The sequence below is a fragment of the Hordeum vulgare genome, chromosome 6H (genome assembly GCF_904849725.1).
Source record: "Hordeum vulgare subsp. vulgare chromosome 6H, MorexV3_pseudomolecules_assembly, whole genome shotgun sequence".
Taxonomy (NCBI): domain Eukaryota; kingdom Viridiplantae; phylum Streptophyta; class Magnoliopsida; order Poales; family Poaceae; genus Hordeum; species Hordeum vulgare.
In genome coordinates, this window is record NC_058523.1 from 43,110,384 (window position 1) to 43,135,984 (window position 25,601).

Below are 25,601 nucleotides of genomic sequence, written 5' to 3' on the forward strand. Positions count from 1 at the left end.
TGATGAAGTTCTAGACCTTTGAACTTCTTCTCAAGCTTCCTCACTGCATTGCAATATGTGGTCATGGTGGGGTTCCTGACATCCCACTCTTTCATCACTTGATTGACCACCAAATCTGAATCGCCGTAGACCATCAGGCGACGGACGCCGAGTGAAATGGCCATGCGCAATCCGTAGAGGGGAGTTTCATACTCTGCCTCGTTGTTGGAGGAATCGAAGTGTATCTGCAGCATGTACTTGAGTTTGTCGCCTTTTGGCGACATGATCACAACGCCAGCGCCGGAGCCATTCAACATCTTGGACCCATCAAAGAACATTGTCCAATGGGCCGAGTAGATGTGGGTCGGTTGCTGTTGTTCTACCCATTCTGCTATGAAGTTAGCCAGAGCTTGAGACTTAATAGCTTTCTTGGCCTCGAACTTGATATCGCAGTACAACATCTCCATTGCCCACTTCGCCACTCGGCCTCATGCGTCTCGATTGTGGAGAATTTCCGACAATGGAGCATCAGAAACAAAAGACACCGAGTGGTCTTGGAAATAATGAGCCACCTTCTTCGCAGTCATGTAAATCCCGTAGATAAGTTTTTGATAGTGGGGATACCTCTGCTTGGAAGGAGTCAAGACCTCGGAGACGTAGTACACTGGCCGCTGAACTTTGTATGCTTTGCCTTCTTCTTCTCGTTCGACTGTAAGAACAGTACTGACGACTTGATTTGTAGCCGCGATATACAGAAGAAGGGGCTCTTTACTGAGCGGAGCAGTAAGAACCGGCTGGGTGGAAAGTAGAACTTTGAGGTCGTCGAATGCGACTTGGGCTTCCTCTGTCCATTCGAAAGTATCTGATTTCTTCATGAGTCAGTACACAGGAAGTGCTTTCTCGCCGAGTCGACTGATGAACCTGCTCAAAGCCGCTAGGCAACCTGTGAGTCGTTGAACATCGTGTATTCTGACCGGCCTCTCCATTCAGACGATGGTCCCGATCTTTTCGGGGTTGACATCGATCCCTCGCTCGGAAACGAAGAAAACGAGTAACTTTCCGCTGGGAACGCCGAATGAACATTTGGCGGGGTTGAGCTTGATATCGTACCTACGAAGGTTGGCGAATGTTTCTGCCAAGTCAGTCAGCAGGTCGGAACCTTTGCGTGACTTGACTACGATATCATCCATATATGCCTCCACATTCCGACCGATCTGGTCGAGAAGGCATTTTTGGATCATGCGCATAAAGGTAGCTCCTGCATTCTTCAAACCAAATGGCATAGTGATGTAGCAGAAGCACCTGAATGGGTTGATAAAGGCTGTCTTTAATTCATCGGGACCATACAGACGGATCTGATGATAGCCCGAGTAGGCATCAAGAAATGACAAACGCTCACACCCCGCAGTCGAATCGACAATTTGATCTATGCGGGGGAGCGGAAAATGGTCCTTCGGGCAGACCTTATTGAGGTGCTTGAAGTCGATGCACATTCGGAGCGACTTGTCCTTCTTGGGCACCATGACAACATTGGCGAGCCACTCGGAGTGATGAACCTCGCGAATGAAGTTGGTTGCCAGCAGCTTGGCCACCTCCTCCCCGATTGCTTTCCTCTTGTGTGCGGCAGACCGGCACAAGCGCTCTCGGACGGGTCGAGCGACGGGGTCCACATGCAATCGGTGCTCAGCCAACTCCCTGGGTACACCTGGCATGTCAGAGGTTTTCCATGCGAAGATGTCCCAGTTCTCACGGAGGAATTGGGTGAGCTCGGCTTCCTATTTAGGATCGAGGGTGGTGGAGATGTTCGTCGGGGCAGCAGTGTCGTCCGTCGGGTGAATGCTGACCTTCTTCGTCTCTCCCGTCGACTGGAATGCGGATTCTGAAGCTGGCTTCTTTGAGCGCATCAGGTCGGCGGGGTCGATTGTTTTCTTGTACTCGTCGAGCTCGGGGACGGCCATCTGCTGGTCGGCGATTCTTGATCCCTGCTGCAGGCACTCTTCGGCTCGCTGTCGATTGCCCGTGATGGTGGTCACGCCTTTTGGGCCTGGCATCTTCAGCTTCAAGTATACGTAACATGGACGGGCCATGAAACTCACATACGCTGGGCGGCCCAGAATTGCGTGGTAGGCGCTCTGGAAATCCACCACCTCAAACGTGAGCTTTTCCTTGCAAAAGTTCTTGTCGGAGCCGAAAACGACGTCCAACGCGATCTGGCCGAGTGACTTGGCCTTCCGTCCAGGGACGACTCCATGGAACTGCATGTTGCTCTCGCTGAGTTTGGACATCGGAATGCCCATCCCCTTGAGAGTGCCGGCGTACATGATGTTCAAACCGTTGCCGCCGTCCATGAGGACTTTGCGCAGTCGGACTCATTCTACCACTGGGTCGACGACCAGAGCTTGTCTTCCTGGGGTGGGTACATGTGCTGGATGATCCGACTGGTCAAAGGTGATCGCAGTCTGAGACCATTTGAGGAACTTGGGGCTGGTAGGGGTGGCCATGTTCACCTCCCTGTTCACCAGCTTCAGTGGACTCTTGCTCTCGACGTCAACAAAAATCATGAGTGTCACATGGACTTGGGGGAACGGATCCTCCTTATCCTCCTCATCGTGTTCATTGACCTTCTCACTCGGTTGCCCTTCGCCGAACCCCTGGATCAGGAGGCGACACTGTCGAGTGGTATGCTTTGGATATATGGGGTTGCCCTCTTCGTCCATATTCGTATGAACTGGGCATGGCTGGTCCAGGATGGGATTATTGAACTGCTTCTTCTTGGGGGTAAATTGTGCCTTCCCTTTGCCCTTGAACTTGGCATTGGTCACGACTGCAGCTTCTGCCTGCGGAGTGGATGGAGCTTTTTGCTTTTGCTTCCGAGTGTTGCTTCCATCTCCGTCGCCGACTGTCTTGTGCTTGCCGCTTCGGATGCGGTCCTCTTCTTCGCCATTTGCGTAGCGAGCTGCTATCTCCATCATCTTGCTCATGGAGATGTCACCTGTTTGGCCGAACTTCAGGTACAGATCTCTGTACCGCACGCCTGCCTTGAAGGCACAGACTGCTTGATGCTCGGTGACGTTCTCCACCGTGTGGTAGAGAGTTGTACAACGCTGAATGAAGTCACGCAGGGGCTCATTCTGCTTCTCGACGCAATGTTGGAGCTCCACGAGGCCTGCAGGGCGCTTGCACGTCCCTTCGAAGGTTTTGATGAACACTCGGGCCAGATCTGCCCAACTGTAGATGCTCGAGGGGGCCAACTGATTCAGCCACGCTCGCGCCGAGCCGTCGAGCATCAGAGGGAGGTGCTTCATGGCGACATGGTCGTCCCCTCCTCCGATCTGGACCGCCACTCGGTAGTCATCTAGCCATGTTTCCGGCTTGAACTCTCCTGTAAACTTACTGATTCCCGCCGCCAATCGGAAGTTGGGCAGGATGTCAGCCGAGCGGATGGCTCGACTAAAACACTCGGGACCAGACACGATGGTCCTGCTTCCACTTGGACGGTCCATATCGTGACCATCGCGGTGGGCTCGGCCCCTGTCGACCCTTCGCTGGGTGATACGCCCTCTTGCGTCGGGTCTTGGGTCGTAAGTGTCGCCGACTGAACGCCGATCATCATGATGTCGGGACCCATAGGGCCCACCCCGCGGGGGGGTGCGTGAGCGGCGGCGATCTTCGTGATTCATGGAACGACTGCCTCCCCTGTGCCGCTGATGGGAACCAGGGTTGTGAACCGACCGATGCGTATTCGCATGAACAGAACATTATGGATCCTGTTGTGCGACTGGGAGACCGCCGAATTCTGCTGCTGTGTCGTGTGCAACAGGGCTCGGATCTGCTCGATCCCTCTACCAGCCTCTGAATCAGTCGGCTGGAGGGAATCGGCTATCTTGGCAGCCGCAGCCAAGTTGAGGAGGGCTGTGCGGAACAACTCTACGTTGCTCCGCCGAGTGTGCCGATTGGCAGAACGGCGAGGTGGACGGCGCGCGTCGGACGTTTCACCGACCTCGCGCTCGCTTCGGCCAGCTTGACGGGGATCTTCATGGGAGTTGGCCATGTGTACTTCTGCTGCGGGCCCGCGACCCGCATACTCGGAAGGAAACTCAGTCGGAACCGAGTCCAAGTGCTGGGACAGCGGGGCAACCACAACGGACTCTAGAACCGCCACTTGTGAAGATGCGTTCTGGCGCGCTTGGGCGTGTTGCACCCAACGCTGGAGCCGCGGACGGCGAGACCGCTTGCTGCGGCGCGTGACGGCGGCGCAGGTCGACACCGGAGCCGACTGTTGGAGAAGAAGAATGTCGCGGGCGCCGGCACGGAAGTGCGTAGCCCCACGACGGGGAAGCGCCTCAACGTCGAGAGGAGCATCCCGAAGCCACGCCGAATCATCGATGATGAAGGAGAGAGCACCGAAGAAGATCTGGTGACCCATGCTCGAACCTCCACCGGACGACATGACGAAAGGAAGTAGTCGCAAACTCGCCGGAAGTCGCTTAGACGCCTGCCCCACGGTGGGCGCCAACTGTCGTGGGTATAAGCCTGACAGTAGATGTGTAGGGTACGAAAAGGATGGGCAGAGCCTTAGCTACGGTGAGGTTGTATGAGTTCAGGCCCCTCTGCGGTGGAGGTAATAGCCCTACGTCTCACTGCTCAGGGAGCTTGTTGTCGAGCGGAAATACGGAATACAATTAGTTGCTAACCCTTGCACCAGTGGGGAAGGGTGGCTTATATAGAGTGTGATGTCCTTCACAACGGTCGGTGCGCAGGGGTGGAATAATGGCGAATAAATACCTACGTTATAGGTAACGTACGGCCTAAATGCTAATAAAAGTGTGAGGAAACGTACGACCGTTTCCCTCCTGGGGGTTACGATGTACAGAGTGGAATCCAGTCGGTCCGATCGATACGCTCCGAATGTTCGCCTTCGACTGGATGGTCGGATGTCTGTTACCGACTGGATGATGGGAATTCCTTAGTTTAGTCAGAACTGCCAAAGGGCCTTGTCCCTTATGAAGGGTGGTCCTTGGGTAGGACCTATAAGGTAGGCCTATGACCCTACCCTAGGACTATAACCCCATCATTCGTGATAACCTCAGAGAAGCTCAGTCCCGTCAGAAGAGCTATTATGATAGCAAGCATCGTGACATGTCTTATGAGCTTGATGATTTCGTCTATCTCAAGGTGTCGCCTATGAAGGGTACGCAACGCTTTGGCATCAAAGGCAAGCTTGCGCCTCGTTTCGTTCGTCCGTTTGGAGTTGTTGGCAAGAGAGGCGACCTTGCGTACCAGCTCGAGCCCCCGTTAAACTTTGCAAATGTGCATCATGTGTTCCATGTCTCTCAGATCCGGAGGTGCTTCAAGACCCCCGAGCACACTGTTCATCTTCAAGACATCGACCTTCAGCCTGACCTATCTTATCGTGAGCATCCAGTTGCGGTTCTCGAGGCGACTGAGCGCAAGACCCGCAACAAGACTGTCAAATTTCTCAAAATGCAGTGGTCACACCATTCCGATAAAGAGGCTACTTGGGAACGCGAGGATCACCTCCGTTCTGAATTTCCGGAGTTCTTTCAGGCGTAGATCTCGGGGCAAGATCTTTTTGTAGTGTGGGAGAGTTTGTAATGCCCCAAGAGTGTATCTTTCCCTTTTTGGAACCTTCTCTATGTGGGTCCACCTTGTCATTGATATGAGAGAGCTCAATGCATATGATTTTATGTGATGTCACCTTGTTTATTCTTCCTTTGCATGCATGCATTCCATACATTCCATGTATTGTGTTTGGTGCCTTGTGATCTTATGTGATGGTGTGATGATAGGTGGTGTGATGTGTTGTTGCTATGTATGAAGTGGGTGTAGCTTCTAGTAGGGAGTATCCAAGTTGCTTTGCACTAGAGTTTCAAAACCATCTCCCTCTCTTTTACCTCAAGCCCAAATATTCTTTTGCTCCTTCTCTGTTTTATAAATGCCCATGGGTTAGGATATTTTGTGGTGGATTTGAGATGTGGATTTTGTTGTTTTGAAAAGGTGTTTTAAAGGTGCAAATAATTACAAAACAGATCCAATAATACTATTTTGTAAATATTAAGTTGCTCCAAATATTCCTTTTATAATTTATTCAAATAGGTTATATTTTCTTACGACCAGGGGTGTGCTAGTTTTATTTTTAGCATCTATAGTTTAGCCTGTGTTTTATTTGCTTTCTCAGGTTATTTGAAATTGGATAAAACTCCAGGAGTTTTATTTCTCTATCTGGCGCTACTAGTGGGCTCCCTCCCACTAGCAGGCCTATCCTTCCCTCTCTTCTGGCGCAGCAGCCCAGCTAGCGCGTTCCTCTTCTTCTTCAGATGGCGTCCCTTCCCCCCGCGCTGCTTTCCGTCAGGGCTACCGAGAGAGAGAGCACCAGAGATGACGGCGCCGTCCCGTCGAAGCCCCCCCCCCATAAAGCATTGGCGTCCGTGCCCCCCCCCCTTTCCTAGGGTTCCGCATCCCCTCTTTGCGCCGCCGCCACCTCCTTCCATCTCCCTCCATCTCTCCTTCCCCCTCAGGTAAGGGCTTTGTATCTAGGTTGCAAAGAGAGAGAGGTAGTGCCCCGCGACGTCCTCAGCGCCTCCGTCGTCTCCGACGCCGGCCACCAAGTCTGAGGGCTCGGGAAAGGTGCCCGCGCCCCATTCCCGTCCTCGGTGAGGCCGGGGAGCGACCTCACGGACGGGCAGCTCCTCGTCAATGGCGTGCACCCCGTGTTCTTCCTCCCCTGCGTCGGTTCTGCACCGCGCCCCAGCATCTTCTTCAGATCGCGTCTTCTTCCGGCTTCTTCCCGATCAATCGCCCTCTTCTTGCTTCCCCGAGGTGAGCTAGCCTCTTCCTCCCTTCCCCCTTGATTAGATCAGGCCTAGGGCTCGTCGGCATACCTCTGTCCCGATTGGGTTTGACAGATGCAGTGCATGTGCTGTTGCATGTGTTGTGTGTGGCGTGCTCAGTAGATGCAGAGCAGAGCAGAGGCTTTCCCTCGCAACGCAGTGGTAGCAGTAGTAGATCTCCCCCTCGCGTAGTAGCAGTAGCTAGCTCAGGCTGCACCGGTGGTGTTCTCTGCCGCCGGCGTCTCTCTATGCTCAGAGCAGAGCAGGGAGGCCTGGTAGTATAGCTAGTATACCCCCTGTGTTCAGTCAAGTCCCCGTAGCGTATCAAGTGGTTGCAGTGCATGGTGTTGTGTGTGTTGGCCTGAGGGCGTGGGTTCGAGTCCGAGGGTTAGCATCCCCCCTTTTTGATTTTGTTTTCGGCAGTGCATAGCAGTTCAAAGATAGGTTAGCTTGGTTGCACCCCCTATTCTGTCGAGCAAGGGCATCTAGCAGGGTGGTGTGTAGCTGTGTTGTGTTACTGGGGGTCTGGGGTTCGACTCCTCCCCTATCCTTTATTTTTTTTGTTGCATTTATTTCCTGTTTTAGCATTGCTTGATGCATACTTGTTGTGGCATGCTAGGATAAATTAATTGGTTTTGTTGCTTGCCTCTAACAGTAGGTTGTGGCTGTTATTTTTGCTAGCAAGTAGTGAATGCATGTGTAGGTTATGTGGTGTATGTATGTTTAAGTTTATGTGGTGTGTGTGCACCTTGTGAGTGCATGGCACCAAGTGATGATGCTTATGTGATGTGTCTGTGTGAAACTTATGTGCATGATGGGAGTTGAGCTCATGCACTAATTGTGTAAGAGTGTGGTGTATGTGTGTGTGTGGGTTCCCCCCCCCCCACATATCTTGTGTGTGCGTTAGTGGCTCATGTGTGTGAGTGTGTGCTTGTGTGTGTGTATCCCACACATGCCCTAGGCTTAGTGAGCCTTGGATGAGCACTAGAGCATGTTTATATGTGTAGGGGTATAGATGATGTGGTGTCATCTAATGTGAGTGTCCTCATTAGCATATGTAGGTGTTGTCATGCTTGTGCTTATTGTATGTGTGTGAGAATGGTGTTGTGCTATGGCACACCTACATGAGGTAAAAACCCTCATGTGACTATTGGACTTGTGAGAGTGTGCAAGAGCTTGTGTAGGTGTTGTTCTAGTGAATAGCACTTGTGATGATGCACTATTCACTCCATATGATTCCATGTGGCTTTTCTTTTCTAGTTTGTGCCCATTTCTTCCATGCAAGTGCCTATGTTTTATATATGGTTTTTGGGTAGAATCATCCCAGGAATCCATTGGTGAAGTTAGTTTTGCCTTTGGAACACTTTCTGGAGATGACATATTTCAGATTTGTTCTATGTTTGGAGCTTGGTTCCATGAGATGTGGTGAGCCCAAGAGGTTGATTCCTTGATGAGGCATTATAGGGTGACCCCCTCTATGGCATGTTGGTTTTGTTTCATGCTTAGTAGTTCATATGTGCAAGTTGTGCCTAGTCAAAGTAGGCATGTGGCTGAAATTCCAGTTTAGTGAAAATCTGTGATTTTCACTAAGTCTGAGAATCTGTTTATATTTTCTTCTCCTGTTGTTGAGCTTGTAGAGGTCCATGTGTTGTGAATCAGCCTTTGCTATCAACTGGAAAGTTATAGCTTTTGTGCTTTTCTAGCTCTTTGTAAATTTTCATTCAATTCGGAGTCCTGTAGATATTGTTTTGGGTGCTGTCAAAATGCTTCAGAGCATAAACAGCTAGTGAGAATCTGGAATTTTCACTAAGTCCCTGAAAACTGATATTTTTGGTCATGTTAGCAGCTGTGTAACTTTGTGTGTGAAACTCCTTTGCATTATCTTTTTGCTTGTACTCTTGGATAGATTCTGCCACATATCCTATTTGGCATGTTTGGGTGGTTGTAGGTGCTTTGCATGTAGCTCTCAAGATGCTATGATGCTGTTTATGGCAGATTGTATAGTTTTGATGTTTTGATGCTTGTGAGTGCATAGTTGATGGTGTGGTGATATTCCTTGCACTAAACCATCCATGTTGGTTTGTTTTATGTCTTGGCAACCTGGAAATACCAGAAGTATGCCATTGGTGTGTGTTGTGATGATTTGGTTACGTAGGACATCATTTCTTGTTTCGTTGTTTCCCGTTGATCCGTAGCTCCGTTTGTAATGTTCTTTATATGGTTTTGTATAGTTTTCACGTGACGCATCTGTTCATGTCATCCTCGTGCATGTAAAGATAGCTTAGAGTGCAGTTCTGTCCAGGAACTTGTATTTTCTTCTCATGCTTGTGCTAGTGAGTAGAATAGAGATGCATGTTCATATTCATATCATGCATCATGTGCTTGTTGCATCTTGAGGTGTTGTTGTTCATTGGATGCTATTTTTATGTTGGGTAGCACCGGGATCGGAGAATGAGTACGTGGATCCGGGAGATTACGTGCAGGACGAACAAGAGCAGTTCCAAGCTGAGGACATCATAGGCAAGATGATATGACCTTGACTCCATCTCTAGACTTGTTATGCTAGATTACGTTTCTTCGTCATATGCTCGCTGCCTACCACTGAAATAATTGCCTCCTGATATTGCCATGAAACCCAAACACTTATCCCTTCCTAGCAAATCTTGAATGGCTAAGTAGGCTTTGCTCAGCTACTACTGTTAGCGTTTCTAGTTGCAGGTGCAATTGTCTCATGTGATAACATGAGTTTGATATCATTATGTTAAATCTGTTAATTAATTAATGCACCTATATACTTGGTAAATAACGGAAGGCCTAGCCTTTTGCCGGGTGTTTTGTTCCGTTATTGCCGCCATAGTTACCGGCTACCGGTGTTTGATTCCATAATGATCGCTCCTCACACGTTCGGGGTTGTTATGGGAACCCCCTCGATAAATCGCATAGTGCTAAGACTTGTCCGGCAGGACCCAACATTGGTGTTAATTTGCTAATCACTTAATAATAATTTGCATAGGGAATGGCCTCCCCTAGGAATTTAATCAACAACCCGGGCCAGTGCTCCTCATGAGTGTTGGTCCAAACTAGAGCACTGTGCGGGGCCAACTCAGGGCAACTTGAGAGATTTCTATCAGGCCACTGTACGCGTCGCTCATCCGGCGTGTCCTGAGACTAAGATACGCGGCTCTTATCAGGGTTGTCGACACGTCGGGAGGTCCTGCTAATCTTGTCTTACCTTAGCGATATATCTTGCATGTAGGAATCCCGGTAAAGCTTTGGTTCTCCCCAAAGTTGAGGTTTTCCACTAAGGAATCCGATGAGATCACGAGATTCGTGATAGAGAATTACTTTGCGGCCCGTGACCGTTTGTGATGGACTAGTTGGAGCACCCCTGCAGGGTTTAATCTTTGGGAAAGCCGTGCCCGCGGTTATGTGGCAACTTGGAATAATTGTTAACATTCAGTTATAGATAACTTAAACATAACTCTAATAAAATTGCCAACTGTGTGTGTAACCGATACTGTCCCCTTCTAAGATCTCTCTTCGATCGGGAACACGGTGGGGTTATGATTGACGTAAGTAGGTGTTCAGGATCACTTTGTGATCAGCTATTCTTCGACCGCTAGTATAGACCACCTTCAATACATGTTCTACGTAAGTTAGCCACCATATATGCTTAGGATGTTGCAACCTAAACACTCCACCTTCCTTACCTAATAACTTGACTAGTTCTGGCACCGAGGTCATAGATTGCTGAGTCCCCGTGGCTCACAGATTCCTTCAAACACCAACAGGTTCAGGTACCCCCGAGACAGGTGATCCCGACGGCATGCAGCTGGTGTGGCAGTACGATGAGGAGAACGACCGCCTGTACGTGAACTATCTAGAAGACTGAGGCGTGGTCGTGATCATGGGCAAGCATGCAGGGTAGCATAGTCATTTCTCATGTTTTGTAGTCCGTAGCGGAACTACCTTGTTTGGATGCGTGATGTAACTCTGATATATTTATGAGATGGCAGTTGAATCCCTTATTGTCATTCTACTATTATTATGTATGTGCTATGTTACCGTGCTTGCGAAACGCTTAGATGCGCTTCTTTCCAATTCGGGGCCTCGTTCCCTAAATCGGAAAGGACCGCATCTTAGTCGTTACATCCGCATCCTCATCTTTGTTCTTAGCAGGTAAATGTTTGATGGCATTTTGCATTATGTGAAAAGTGCACAATCCATGACATGCTTCTGTAAATACCACATGGATTGCATTACCCATTGCTACGTCTTGATCAGTAAAGATAATTCTAGGTTGCTTTTTGTTATGTATGGATAAGAAAGTGTTGAACAACCATTTGAAGGATTCAAATGTCTCATCTATAAAAGCGTAGCACCAAAAATGACCATTTCTCTAAAATGGTTGAAGCCAACAAATACACCAAAGGGTTTGTACTCTTTATTTGTCCCAAATGTAGTATCGAACGTAATAACATCATCGAAATGAGCATAGTCAATGATCATCTTTGCATCGGCCCAGAAGATATTTGTTATTTGTTCCTCACAATCATGTTGTACGTCATATTCAAATGCAGGATTCTCATTTTTCTTATCTCGAAAGTACTTAAGCATACTTCCAGCTTCACCATACATCAACTCCCTTTGACGCTTGGTTCGCAAATAGTTCTTGTGATCACGAGGTGTGTACGTAAGGTTTATTGACCCACCAACTTGCCGACTTGCCAACTCATGGGCTGCTTTCGGTACAATTCCCGAATCATCTGCAGTTTCAATATCAAAAGCTTGCAAGGTTGATATCTTTCGTTTTGATGGCATCAAGTGGCATGTTCCAAGCAACTGCAAGACATGATTATGATCAGTGACTAATTCGTGAACTTCATAATTTCCCGTTTCTCGGTCGATGGTGATTCCTATTCGAACCTTGCAACCAGTCCTGGTTTCTGCACGAGGACGCTTGGTATTATGATCTCTTTTGTCTATTCTTGTGTAGCCTTCGTTGGAACAAACGTATCTCGCGGAAGTTATTGCACCATCAAGTTTGCTTTTATTTTCATAACCCATACGTCAAAACCAATATGACCTCCATAACAAGTCCAAAAGTTCCAAGCCTCTTTTGTGGAATTAAATTTCATACCAATTTGAGGCATCCAACTAGGAATCATATTTGTCCTGTAAAGGCATATCTTAATTTATTTGTCTAGTCACACTATAAGAATATGATGACATAGCCTCAGAATTTAACAGAATTGTGTGTACCTGTTCGAATCTTTATTGGAGTTGGTCATACTCTCCATCAAACCTTGTCTTCTCCTTTTTGTAATCTGTGATTGCATAGCAAACTCAGCCTAGAGGAAATCTCTTGCTACCTTGAGAACATGAATACAATCAGAGCATATGTCACATACCTTGAGATTTATCGACTTCCTTTTTGTCGCAGGAAGGTAAAAAAGGAGATCATCTACATTAATCTCCTGTCAGGTATTGGAAATCCCAAGCATTTCATGAGCAAAGCACCTATAGTACAACTTCCATGTACATATCTGACTATATTCATGTATTTTATCTTGAGGTTGTCCAAAACAATAGAGATCACTTACGTTATAATCATTTTTTCCACTAACATCATCTAGAAGATGTAGAAATAAATTTTACATCTCATCCGTTCTTTATCACTTATGATATTCTACTAGTTGTTCGGAGGGTTCGCCTCCTCTGCAATTTCGCTACTGCTGAATTTATCAAAATTGATGGTACATGTTTGAATCTTCATTGGAGTTGGTCATATACTCCACTAGACCTTGCACAAATTCAGTATAGGAGTTGTCTTGTTGCCTTCAGAACATGAACAGAATCAGAGCACATGTTAGATCCCTAAAGATTGATCCGCTTCTTTTTTGTTGCTAGGAGAATGGCAAAAGGGAGATTAAAAGGGAGATCAACAACACCACTTACAAATCAGCGACAGGAGGACGATCAGAGATAGACAAAAGGGAGATATCTATGCCAACGTGCGTTCTGGTTACAAGGAGGACGAAGACGGGCGGTGCGAAGGCATGGAGATATTTGGCGCCAACCTGCGTTCTGTTTAGCGACAAGCTGCTGTACGAGTTTGTTTGTTTGTTTGAAGGGATCTGCCGTAGGAGATTTTGCAGCCAAACAGTTCAGCTGTTTGTTGTCATTTATTATAAAAGAATTAAGGAAGAAAATAAGAGCGGTCAGATTGAAATTAACAGTTAATGTGCACCCCTATAGCACCCGTGCTGTAATAGCTCCACGAGCCGAACCCGCGAAGATGTGGATGGGCCGAGGGGGCACGTGGTGACCCAAGAGAACGCGGTTTACGAAAGTGAAAATTCATCCAGCTGAAATTAAACCTTCCACTTAAACAAATTGCGGTACTTTTCCGTTAAAATAGAACAAACTGGTTCACTACCGTTGAACCATCACAACGAAAAGGGAAAAAAAAGGAGAGTTTGATTGCTTGTCCTTGACGTCGCGGTCGGACCTCGGATTATTAGTCCGTCCATTGCTGGCCGGCCGGCCGGCCGGGAAAGGCACGCAAGCAAGCCACACGTCTGAAGTCTGAACTGAACCAGATTGATGTGTCCCTGCTAGCTACATACAAATACAATGGCATTTATAAACCCATGAGCTCGGCTCTTAATAATTTCATCTCTTTCCTGGGTTGAGACGGAAGCATGTGACCAAATGTCGCATCTGTTTTCTACTCTATTTCCTCACGGTGTTGATTCGGGTTTGTTAATTGAGATGCAGTATAAGACCGGCTGCCCCACGGTCACGGACGTGGTACGTTGGAATCTCGGTGGGTGCAGCCAGATTAAGCAAGTACTGTCTGTGTGCAAGTACTATCGTCTCATTGCATAAAAAAAATCAGCCAGATTAAGCAAGTGTGTGTTACTCCTTCCGTTCTTAAATATAAGTCTTTTTAAAGGTTCCACTAGGGCCAGATTAAGCAAATGTGTGTTACTCCCTCCATTCTTAAATATAAGTCTTTGGTTTCACTAAGGGACTACATACCGATATATATAGACATACTTTAGAATGTAGATTCACTTATTTTGCTTTGTATGTAGTCCCTTAGTGAAATCTCTTAAAAGACTTATACTTCATCCGTCCGGAATTATTCGTCGCATAAATGTATAAAATAGATGCATTTAAAATTAAAATACATCTATATACACTCATTTTTATAATAAGTATTTCCGGACGGGGGAGTATTTAGGAAAGTACACAGGTCCAGTGCCAAGTCGTCGGAGACAGCGAACACCCCGATTTTCCAGTCTTTTTCTCAGAACGGATTTTGCAGATACGCCGTCTCCGTCGTACTACCGCCCGCCTCCCACGTCCCCGGCCTACTTCCACTGAGACGACGTACAAGCGCCACGCCACCCACTGAAACTCCCGCCCCACGTAAATGTTGAGCCCACCTGTCAGTGATTATATGCGGAGAAACCCGCGTGAGTATGGTCCTGTGAATCCTCGGGCCAGTACAAAGCAGGAGGAGTAGTACTCTGCCCCACGAGAAAGAAAAAAAAAGTTGTACTCCGGCCAGCGCGACCAACCGCGGGCAATATGATCTACCCGCACCGCCCGGGCCCGCACGTCAGCCCCTTCCAGCTTCCCGCCCCGGTATAAATCCACCCCTGCCCGGCTCCGTTCTGCCGCCCCGCCCACCCCAACGGCTCCCAGTCCCAGCGCGCCACACCAGAGCACCAGAGCGCGGCACCGGCATGGGCATGGCGTCGCCCACCACCTCCCGCCACCTCCTGCTCCTCCTCCTGTGGATCTGCGCGGCCGCGAGCACGGCCTGGGCGCACGGAGGCGGCGGGGACGCCGACGCCGACGCCGACGCGGGCGCGGGAGACGGGGACGCGAAGCCGGACCTGCGGGCGCGGGGGCTGGTGGCGACGAAGCTGTGGTGCCTGGCGCTGGTGTTCGCGGGCACGCTGGCGGGGGGCGTGTCGCCCTACTTCATGCGGTGGAACGAGGCGTTCCTGGCGCTGGGCACGCAGTTCGCCGGCGGGGTCTTCCTCGGCACCGCCATGATGCACTTCCTCAGCGACGCCAACGAGACCTTCGCCGACCTCGTCCCCTCCAGCGCCTACCCCTTCGCCTTCATGCTCGCCTGCGCCGGCTACGTGCTCACCATGCTCGCCGAGTGCGCCATCTCCTCCGTCGTCGCCCGCGGCCGCACCGCGCCCGCCGCCGCCCCGGCAAGCGCAGGTGAGCAGCTCACGTGCTGTCCGCTGAATCTATGCCTTACTTTATCCGTGCCGGCGGCGCGCGTAGCATAAACTACTGTATTATAAAGGAGGCACAGCTGGGCGTTGGGTTAAACGCAAATCTGCGTCCGATTGTGGGTCATGAACAAAAAATCTGTACTTAATTCCTGATGATCTTGGTTCCATACTGGTGATGATATTGATTCCCTGTTGATTGCAATTTTGCAGGGGCGTTGGAGGAGGGCAAGCTGAGCAGCACAAATGGCAACGGCTCGGAACAACAAGCAGCTGTAAGCAGTACAGCCTCCGAATTCAGTCTTATTTTTGCCTTCCTGACAGTCAGACAACCAAACCAAACTGATCTTGTTGGTGTCGCGCAGGAGCAGGAGCAGGACGCGCACTCGACGGCGTCGATGCTGCGCAACGCGAGCACCCTCGGCGACAGCATACTGCTCATCGCCGCGCTCTGCTTCCACTCCGTCTTCGAGGGCATCGCCATCGGAGTTGCCGGTAAGAGACAGTCAGACAGAGAGAGAGAGAGAGAGAGAGAGACTTATGACGCCGTTGAATCGTCGAAAATTTTGACTTCCATATAAGAAAGAAGACATCTGCATCTCATGTCTCGAGTCTCGACCACTGGTCTGGTACGATTAGTAGCGTAGACGCCTGCAAGTTGCAAGCATCAATCAACTCTGAAACCGACATGCGCTACTTCTCATCCACCTTCGTCTCACTCCAGTCCAGTCCAGTCATTGTCGCGCGCACTTTTACTCAGTCAGCATTTCAGATTCCGTTGGATGATCATCCATCCTACCTGCGGTTCTCAACTTCTGACCAACGTTTGGCTGCTGCAGAGACGAAGGCGGACGCGTGGAAGGCGCTGTGGACGATCAGCCTGCACAAGGTGTTCGCGGCGGTGGCCATGGGCATCGCGCTGCTGCGGATGCTGCCCAACCGGCCGCTGCTCTCCTGCTTCGCATACGCCTTCGCGTTCGCCGTCTCCAGCCCCATCGGCGTCGGCATCGGCATCGTCATCGACGCCACCGCGCAGGGCGCCGTGGCCGACTGGATCTTCGCCGTCTCCATGGGCCTCGCCACCGGCATCTTCGTCTACGTCTCCGTCAACCACCTCCTCGCCAAGGGGTACAAGCCCCAGAGCCCCGTCGCCGCCGACACGCCCCTCGGCCGCTGGCTCGCCGTCGTGCTCGGGGTCGGCGTCATCGCCGTCGTCATGATATGGGACACCTGATCGTGTGGGTTGGATGCACGAGGGGCTTGGCTTGTTTAATTAGTTTTGGACATTGGTTCATACAGTACTTCATAGTGGAAGGATGCTAGTAGCTTTGATGTAGGCTGTTGCCTCATAGTACATGTGATGTGATAAGAGAGCTGTTTACATAATACTCCAGGTGAAAACACGCAACAAAATGGGTGAAATCCTCGTTTATTTACGCTGGGAGCATACCACAAGTCCAACTGAAAAAAAGGACATCATAATCCTTCCTTTAGTTCTTCCCACACGACGATCACAACACCGGACGGCAGTCAAGCAGACTGCCCACAGCACCACTAACACACCAGCAAACCAGGAAAACCAACCACCACCGGGGCCATAAGCCCATAACTTCAAAACATTGGTCGACTTCCCAGCGCAGAAATGGCTTTCACAGCTTGACAACCCTCAATCAGTAGCTATACAGAAACAACAGATCAGGGCAAAAAACTGATCCGTGCCGCGTTTTCGGAGAGCCTTCTTTCAGACAGACAAAATTTGACAGCAGCTGATGTCGTGCTCCCTCGCTTGGCTGCTTGCCCGCTCTCCTACTTCAGGATATGACCCTACTTCTTTGCCGACGCATTACGAAGCTTCTCGAAGATGGGGTGTCCCAGGATCTCTTTTGCAGACGGCCGCCTCACGGGATCAGGGTCCATCATCGACTGAAAGTAAGCAGAAAGCAGAAGTAAGCAAGCATGTGAAATACCTGTCATACGGGAGAGAAATTCTTTCTGGGACTTAAATGCTAGAGTTTTTTAAGGTGCCAAGCAATTGCAAATTGCAGCTCTGTTGATAGGTCATAGCTGTAAGGGTTACACCCTTGACCCAAAGAATCGACTCAAATGAACAAAGCTAAAGGTGAAAGAAGTTCATTCATGTGATACTTCTTTATAAAACAATGCACAACCACCGGTAGAAGTGTTAGGACCGTGCATGCGCGTAAACAGTCGACATACAGAGCGGCAAATAAGATGTATCAGTAGCGAGGTACTGGTCTATTATGCTACTGCTTCATCAGTTGGAAGAAATAAGCAGCATGGTTACACGAAAGAGGCTTCTGCATAAATTTTAACACCATAGCAGCAAACTTTAAGATTTTAGCCACAGCAGTAAAGAGGCCGGGGCGATGCCTCCTTTTCGAAAAAAGCAGTAAAATAAAAACATTATGTTGTTTTGAGTTACTTGAGCGATCATGAATATTATCGAGCATGGGGATTAGATTAAGGAAGAGTGTAGCCATGATTTTGATTTTTGAATGCAAGGGATTTAGATACACAAGGGGAAACTATAGTAGAATAGTATGAATTGATTGACAATCTGCATACAGAAATGCAGGGCAAATGAAAGTAAACAGCTGGAAAGGGGATGCCATACCTTGATTAAACTCTGGAACTGCATTGGGTGTCCTGGTAGCAATGAAATTTTGCCCTCTCTGAGACTTGCAAACTGGTGTCCAGAAACAGGAAGCGGAGTGCCTCTTATAAGCTCATAGACAGCTGCCCCGAGAGAAAAGATGTCTACCTTGTCAAGATGCTCATGCTTTTCATTCAACATTTCCGGAGGCATATAACGAGAATCTCCTTCTTCAATTGCCAAACTTCGATCAATAAGTGTAGCACAACCGAAATCTCCAAGCTTATAAATACCATTCCTGACATATATGTTATCTGGTTTCACGTCAAGGTGTGCTACCCCACGCCCGTGAATGAAGTCCAAACCTTTGCAGATCTTGCATTTTACAAAAATTAACTTATGTTATGACATTGAATTCATTTTGCTTCAAATACTGCCCATTGACCAACAAAAAATAAAATGGATTAGTAAGCCAACCTGATACAACAGTTCCAGGGCATCCCCAAACTCCAACGGCTTGTCCCCATTCACAGATAGTGAGCAGTCACACAGTTCCATCTGGATATAAAGTTTTCCGGTCTCGAACCAAGAGGTGAAATATCCAACTATGTTCTCATGGTTACCTAAGGCGACCAAAGTATGAACTTCCTTCAATGCTTGCCTCCTGTAAATAAATATACAACAAGCAGCATTAGTTTATCATGGTCTAGCTACTCAAGCAAGAGGGTTTCTATGAAGCTACCTGTCCATGTCATTATGCAACTGCTTGATGCTCCGCTTTACTGCGTACAAGCAGCCCTCTATCCTCCTCAGAACTTTAAACACAACACTGAAGTTTCCACAGCCAATTTGCTGAAAATAAACAATGTTCATGACCCAAACCTCCACAAATTGTAAAGCTGAAGCATGAACATGAACACATAAGCACTGTCTACTAAGAGCATACCTCAATTTCATGGAAATCGGTACGGTAACGTGAAAGACCATCAGCGCCAATAGAGGGAGAAGACCCTAAATACAGATATTTTGTCTATTAACTCCTTTTTTTTGTGTATGTGAGAAAGATGCTTATGAATATTTCTTTTTTAGATCAAAAATCACACACAGTGATTACATGTTATTAACCTTAAAACATGTACACATAATTTGAAGAGATGTGAAATGAACATGTTTCAATAAATGTTACCTGATGATTTGCATTTCCTCACGGAAAAAACATTATCATCTATCCGAGGGTCCATATTATATGGGTTCTTGATGCACGGTGGAGGCGTCACCTGCGAGCGCAGAACTCTTGCTGAATGAGGGACATAGCTACCTCTCTTTTGCGAACCAGGTTGCGCCATCTTTTCTTCCTCTGGGTCATCTTGACTTAGAGAAAACCGGACCGGAGTAATCTCCTGGCTGTCCGCCTCCAAAAGGTCCATGGGTCGGCCTTTGGGAGAAGAATCTGTAAGCAACGGCAATCCTTTGTTAATACAACAACATCGAGCCAGAGCAAGGAGCAAGCATATCAAACTCTGAAATTTCGGCAACTGGATCCTGAGGCAAGACAATAATGATGATTCCAGATCAACAAGGAATCAGTTTGAGCGTTTACAGTCTCACCTCTCTTGTACCTCTTGCTCCGGGCCACTGACTTCTCTGGGGATTGGGGGCAGAGGATGTTCTCCTGCAGATAACCCAGCCATATCAGCTAAGCAACGCAATCCCACACAAGAAAATGTGTGGTTTTTCTCACCTTATCGTCGTCGAAGCTGCTCGCCATCTGCGGCGGCGCATCGGGCGTGAGGTAATCCGGGGTACTGCGAAACAGCGAGCGGCGAGAGGGATAGGGTTAGCCCGAGATGCGCGCGCACGCTGGACACAGACTGCGGCTCGGATCGAATCGAGAGCCGGATCAGAGATCTTACCAGAAGAAATCCTGGCTGAGGATGCAGGCGTCCCTGTCCTCCATGAGCACGTCCGCGTCCGCCGGCGCGGCCTGCTGCGGCGGAGCGGGGGCGGGAGGCGGGGCCGGGCGGGGCTCCACCTCGAGGAGCTCCCCGAAGGGCTTGGGCGAGGCGTGGGGGAGGTCGGCGAAGATGGGGAAGAGGGTGACGTGCTCGAGCTTCTGCGAGAGCTCCCCTGACGGCGAGCTGCCGGCGGCCGCCGCCGCCGCCGCCATCTGCGCCTGCGCCTTGGTCGCGGGGGGCGTGAATCGGCGGCGGGACTTGCTCCCGCCGCGCGGGCCCGGGGTCTTGGTCCTCAGCATCGCCGCCGCCTGCTCTCCCGCTCCCCGGCGCGCGGCGGAATGCCGGATGCGAGTCCGCGGCGGGGCTGGGGTTTGGGGGTGGGGTGGGGAAGGGAGGAAAGAAATGATTTTCAATTGAGGAATCTGGAATGGGAGGGAGCTCTGGCTTGGCTGTGGCGGGAGAGATACTAATAAATAAGAAAAAAAATCGGTGGGAAACGGGGCGTCGTTTTGTTGTGTCCGTTTCTATCCAGATCAGGATGTTGGGCTGGCCCGGTGGGGAATGTGTTTGCCGTCTTTCTTTTTATCATCTGTTATTAGGCCGTTGGGCTGGACGTGTCTGCTTTCTTGCCATGGGCCCAGATTGGTAATGACATTTTGGCATACACACTCAGAATCACCCCTCAAAAAAAAATACACTCACAATCACATAATACATCAGCACAAAAGACATTGAAACTGAAAGTGTTTCATTTTGGCGCCCTCCAAACAGAAAGTGTGTGTTTAGCGTTTGGCACGACATTCTCTTCCGGCTTGTAATGTTCTTGAGCATCGTAAAATGGCCATCAAACCAAACTGCTCTGTGTGTGGCATGGAAAACGCATGGAGATTCGTACTTGCTTATGGAATGCTCAGTGTCCCGGTGTGTGTGGGCTTTGGCTGATGAGAGCGTCGTCGAACATATGATTATAGAAATACTAGAGATAGTGCTCGAAATTGATCTTTTACTATGCAATATTTGTTCGCACGAATAGTTTATTCATATGGCTATTACTCTTTGCGCTATTTGGTCACGTAGGCGGAAAGCCATCCACTGAGAAGAATTCCAATCACCGTTTTTCACTCCATAGGTTCATCATAAGTTCCTTGGCTGATCTAAAGCATATGGAGGCCCTGTTTGTCAGCAAAGTATACCCAATGCAGTTGGAAGAAGCTGGGTACCTTGGATCCCTCCGCCATCGGGTTTCACCAAGTTTAACGTTGATGGGCGGTGTCGAGGAATGATTTGTTTGAGTGTAGTTGATGTGGTATGTCGTGATCAACTAGGCCAGTTTTGGGGAGCTTCATCAGTGGTTTTCCCAAACTTGAATGATCCAAACATGCTTGAAACATTGGCTTGTAGGAAAGTTTGGTTGCTGACCTAACTGTCGAGAGGATGTTTGTAGCCACCGATTGCTTCTCAGTTGTAAAGGACATTGAGAATGCACTAGGAGGTGCCAATGGAGCAAACATCAAGGAGATCATCACCGACAAGTGAAAGCACAATTGCTCCCTAGGGTGGTTTTGATAATTGATCACAACATATGCATCATTGGACTAATATGTTTTCCAAGTATATTTCAGATAAAGTTCAAAAGATGTTATGGCTTAAGGTTTATGTGGAGAAGCCCCTGGATGTAAGAAAGGAACAATGTTGGCTCAAGCTTCAAGCTAGAAAACTCTTCATTTTATATTTGTGAGAAATCACTTTTGAGTTCATAGGAAAGCCAATACTATTAAAAGGGGATGAGGTAGTAAAATGAACCGATTGCTCAAATGCTCAAAGTTAGCCACCAAAACACTCAGTCATTTTTCCCACATATCCACTCTCCACACACACAAATTCGGTATCACCAACATTTCCATATCGGACCCACCAAGATTGACCCCAACAAGAAACCCTAGCCATTCCCACCAAATCGGTGCAACTGAAACCAAGTCGGTACTACCGAGTTCAGTGTGACCAACATTATGTTGCCAAGATACACAAAATCAAAATTCCCGAGTTTGAGTATCAGTGCCACCGAGTTTGGCCATCTGACCACTAATCGCCTTTTCGGTGACACCGAGTTTCATATATCAGTCTCACCAAGATTCAAAAGTTCACACCTTTGTGCTAATCGGTACCACCGAGTTTTCAACTTCGGTGTCACCAAGTTTGCCCTTTTGTGCGTAACGGTTGGATTTTGGTTGCTGCCTATATATACCCTTTCACCCACCTCTCATTCGTGGGAGAAGCACTCAGAACACACACTTCATTGCCATATCCATTTTCTGAGAGAGAACCACCTACTCATGTGTTGAGACCAAGATATTCCAATCCAATCATTTGAAACTTGATCTCTAGGCTCCCCAAACTGCTTTCCACCAAATCAACCTCTTCTACCCATGCATATCCTGTGAGAGAGTAATTTGTGTTGAGGAGACTATCTTTATAAGCACAAGAGCAAGGAGTTCACTGATCTACCACATCTATTACCTTTTGGAGGGTGGTGCCTCCTAGATTGGTTAGGTGTCGCTTGGGAGTCTCCTACTTCGTGTTGTGGAGTTGAACCAAGATGTTTGTAAGGGCAAGGAGATCGCCTACTTCGTGAAGATCTACCGTGAGTATGGCTAGTCCTCCGTCGACGGAAGCCGTGATGGAATAGACTAGGCCGCTTCTTTATGGACCCTCCATCGGTGGAGCCCTTCGTGGACTCTCGCAGCCGTTACCCTCCATGGATTGAAGTTACCACTAACATGGACGTACGATAGCAACACCTATCGGAACCATGCCAAAAATCATCGTATCAACCTCATGCGTTGATCTCCCTACCTTACTCCTCTACTTTACACTTGCATGTTTTACTTTCCGCTGCTATACTAATGGAATTGCATGTTTAGGGTGTACTTGACATGTTATAACCATCGTAGTTGCCTCTCAAGTAAAATTGGGAAAATGCAAAAAAAATCTTGTCAAGTAGTCTAATCACCCCCCCCCCCCTCTAGACATAATTTCGATCCTACGAGTGGTATCAGAGCTTTGGTATTCATTTCATTGGTTTAACAACCTAGGAGAGTATGGCATCTAGTGAGGATGACTTGTTAGGAGAAGATGACTTGCTTCTTGATAAAACTAGTGATTGCACTGAAAATGAACTTGCTAATTATCATGCTAGTCAAGAGAAATCGAATGATGATGATGAGAAAGAAATTGAATGACTAAATAAATAATTAAAAACTCTTAAGTTAGCTCATGAGACTACTCTAGAAGATCATAGACACCTTGCAAGAACCCATGAGAAGCTACACTTCGAGAAGCTCAACATGGAGCAAGAGCATGAGTTCTTAAAAGCGATCAATGATGATCTTTGAAAGAAAAGTTCTTCTTATCTTGCCAAACGATCACTCTTGTCCAACTTTGTTCCACAAGTTAAGCATAGGAACACTAGTAATAAAGGCAAGAAGGTTTCTTCATCTAGTAACAACTGTGCTAAAGCTAAAACCAATAATGTTGTTCCTAGTAGCTCTATTGATTCCATTAACGATTCTCTTAGCCAAGTTACACTTGAGCAAGAAAATGATCTATTGAAAGGGTCTATATGTTGGAATTATGCCCTAGAGGCAATAATAAATATAGTTATTATTATAATTCCTGTATCAAGATAATCGTTTATTATCCATGCTATAATTGTATTGAATGAAGACTCATTTACATGTGTGGATACATAGACAAAACACCGTCCCTAGCAAGCCTCTAGTTGGCTAGCCAGTTGATCAAAGATAGTCAGTGTCTTCTGATTATGAACAAAGTGTTGTTGCTTGATAACTGGATCACGTCATTAGGAGAATCACGTGATGGACTAGACCCAAACTAATAGACGTAGCATGTTGATCGTGTCATTTTGTTGCTACTGTTTTCTGCGTGTCAAGTATTTATTCCTATGACCATGAGATCATATAACTCACTGACACCGGAGGAATGCTTTGTGTGTATCAAACGTCGGAACGTAACTGGGTGACTATAAAGATGCTCTACAGGTATCTCTGAAGGTGTTAGTTGAGTTAGTATGGATCAAGACTGGGATTTGTCACTCCGTGTGACGGAGAGGTATCTCGGGGCCCACTCGGTAATACAACATCACACACAAGCCTTGCAAGCAATGTGACTTAGTGAAAGTTGCGGGATCTTGTATTACGGAACGAGTAAAGAGACTTGCCGGTGAACGAGATTGAAATAGGTATGCGGATACTGATGATCGAATCTCGGGCAAGTAACATACCGAAGGACAAAGGGAATGACATACGGGATTATATGAATCCTTGGCACTGAGGTTCAAACGATAAGATCTTCGTAGAATATGTAGGATCCAATATGGGCATCCAGGTCCCGCTATTGGATATTGACCGAGGAGTCTCTCGGATCATGTCTACATAGTTCTCGAACCCGAAGGGTCTGCACACTTCAGGTTCGACGTTGTTTTATGCGTATTTGAGTTATATGGTTGGTTACCGAATGTTGTTCGGAGTCCCGGATGAGATCACGGATGTCACGAGGGTTTCCGGAATGGTCCGGAAACGAAGATTGATATATAGGATGACCTCATTTGATTACCGGAAGGTTTTCGGAGTTACCGGGAATGACGAATGGGTTCCGGGAGTTCACCGGGGGGGGCAACCCACCCCGGGGAAGCCCATAGGCCTTGAGGGTGGCACACCAGCCCTTAGTGGGCTGGTGGGACAGCCCAAAAGAGCCCTATGCACCTAGGAAAGAAAATCAAAGAGAAAAGAAAAAAAAGAGGAGGTGGGAAGGGAAGGAAGGACTCCCACCCACCAAACCAAGTCCAACTCGGTTTGGGGGGGAGCCTTCCCCCTTGGACTCGGCCGACCCCCTTGGGGATCCTTGAGCCCCAAGGCAAGGTCTCCTCCCTCCCACCTATATATACGGAGGTTTTAGGGCTGATTTGAGACGACTTTTCCACGGCAGCCCGACCACATACCTCCACGGTTTTTCCTCTAGATCGCGTTTCTGCGGAGCTCGGGCGGAGGCCTGCTGAGACAAGGTCATCACCAACCTCCGGAGCGCCGTCACGCTGCCGGAGAACTCTTCTACCTCTCCGTCTCTCTTGCTGGATCAAGAAGGCCGAGATCATCGTCGAGCTGTACGTGTGCTGAACGCGGAGGTGCCGTCCGTTCGGTACTAGATCGTGGGACTGATCGCGGGATTGTTCGCGGGGCGGATCGAGGGACGTGAGGACGTTCCACTACATCAACCGCGTTCACAAACGCGTCTGCTGTACGATCTACAAGGGTACGTAGATCACTCATCCCCTCTCGTAGATGGACGTCACCATGATAGGTTTTCGTGCGCGTAGGAATTTTTTTTGTTTCCCATGCGACGTTCCCCAACAGTGGCATCATGAGCTAGGTTCATGCGTAGATGTCTTCTCGAGTAGAACACAAAAGTTTTTGTGGGCGGTGATGTGCGTTTTGCTGCCCTCCTTAGTCTTTTCTTGATTCCGCGGTATTGTTGGATTGAAGCGGCTTGGACCGACATTACTCGTACGCTTACGAGAGACTGGTTTCGTCGCTACGATTAACCCCGTTGCTCAAAGATGACTGGCAAGTGTCGGTTTCTCCAACTTTAGTTGAATCGGATTTGACCGAGGAGGTCCTTGGATGAGGTTAAATAGCAACTCATATATCTCCGTTGTGGTGTTTGCGTAAGTAAGATGCGATCCTACTAGATACCCATGGTCACCACGTAAAACATGCAACAACAAAATTAGAGGACGTCTAACTTGTTTTTGCAGGGTATGCTTGTGATGTGATATGGCCAACGATGTGATGTGATATATTGGATGTATGAGATGATCATGTTGTAATAGTAAATATCGACTTGCACGTCGATGGTACGGCAA

The 25,601-nt window shown here is 48.3% G+C and overlaps 2 protein-coding genes across 2 annotated transcripts; one reads left to right on the top strand and one right to left on the bottom strand.

Annotated features, from left to right (window-relative positions):
- Positions 1–14,516: 14,516 nt before the first annotated feature.
- LOC123403733 (zinc transporter 2-like) lies at positions 14,517–16,530 on the top strand. The gene is made up of 4 exons (XM_045097646.1): positions 14,517–15,080; positions 15,308–15,369; positions 15,460–15,589; positions 15,934–16,530. The coding sequence occupies exons 1-4, from the start codon at positions 14,588–14,590 to the stop codon at positions 16,326–16,328; spliced, it is 1,080 nt and encodes a 359-aa protein (XP_044953581.1). The 5' UTR covers positions 14,517–14,587; the 3' UTR covers positions 16,329–16,530.
- LOC123403732 (wee1-like protein kinase) lies at positions 16,508–20,104 on the bottom strand. Its single transcript, XM_045097645.1, has 9 exons — positions 19,622–20,104; positions 19,450–19,513; positions 19,317–19,380; positions 18,895–19,158; positions 18,655–18,719; positions 18,451–18,560; positions 18,186–18,372; positions 17,730–18,083; positions 16,508–17,017 (listed from the first exon to the last, which is right to left on the bottom strand). The coding sequence occupies exons 1-9, from the start codon at positions 19,960–19,962 to the stop codon at positions 16,919–16,921; spliced, it is 1,548 nt and encodes a 515-aa protein (XP_044953580.1). The 5' UTR covers positions 19,963–20,104; the 3' UTR covers positions 16,508–16,918.
- Between the last annotated feature and the right edge of the window lie 5,497 nt (positions 20,105–25,601).

Bases quoted from the DNA above. Each gene is read 5' to 3' on its own strand.
- LOC123403733 (XM_045097646.1), top strand. From the start codon at position 14,588: ATGGGCATGGCGTCGCCCACCACCTCCCGCCACCTCCTGCTCCTCCTC. The intron at 15,081-15,307 runs GTGAGCAGCTCA...GCAATTTTGCAG, and splicing joins CGCCGCCCCGGCAAGCGCAG to GGGCGTTGGAGGAGGGCAAG. The intron at 15,370-15,459 runs GTAAGCAGTACA...GGTGTCGCGCAG, and splicing joins GCTCGGAACAACAAGCAGCT to GAGCAGGAGCAGGACGCGCA.
- LOC123403732 (XM_045097645.1), bottom strand. From the start codon at position 19,962: ATGCTGAGGACCAAGACCCCGGGCCCGCGCGGCGGGAGCAAGTCCCGC. The intron at 19,381-19,449 runs GTGAGAAAAACC...GGTTATCTGCAG, and splicing joins GCAGCTTCGACGACGATAAG to GAGAACATCCTCTGCCCCCA. The intron at 18,720-18,894 runs GTAACATTTATT...ATCTGTATTTAG, and splicing joins GAGGAAATGCAAATCATCAG to GGTCTTCTCCCTCTATTGGC.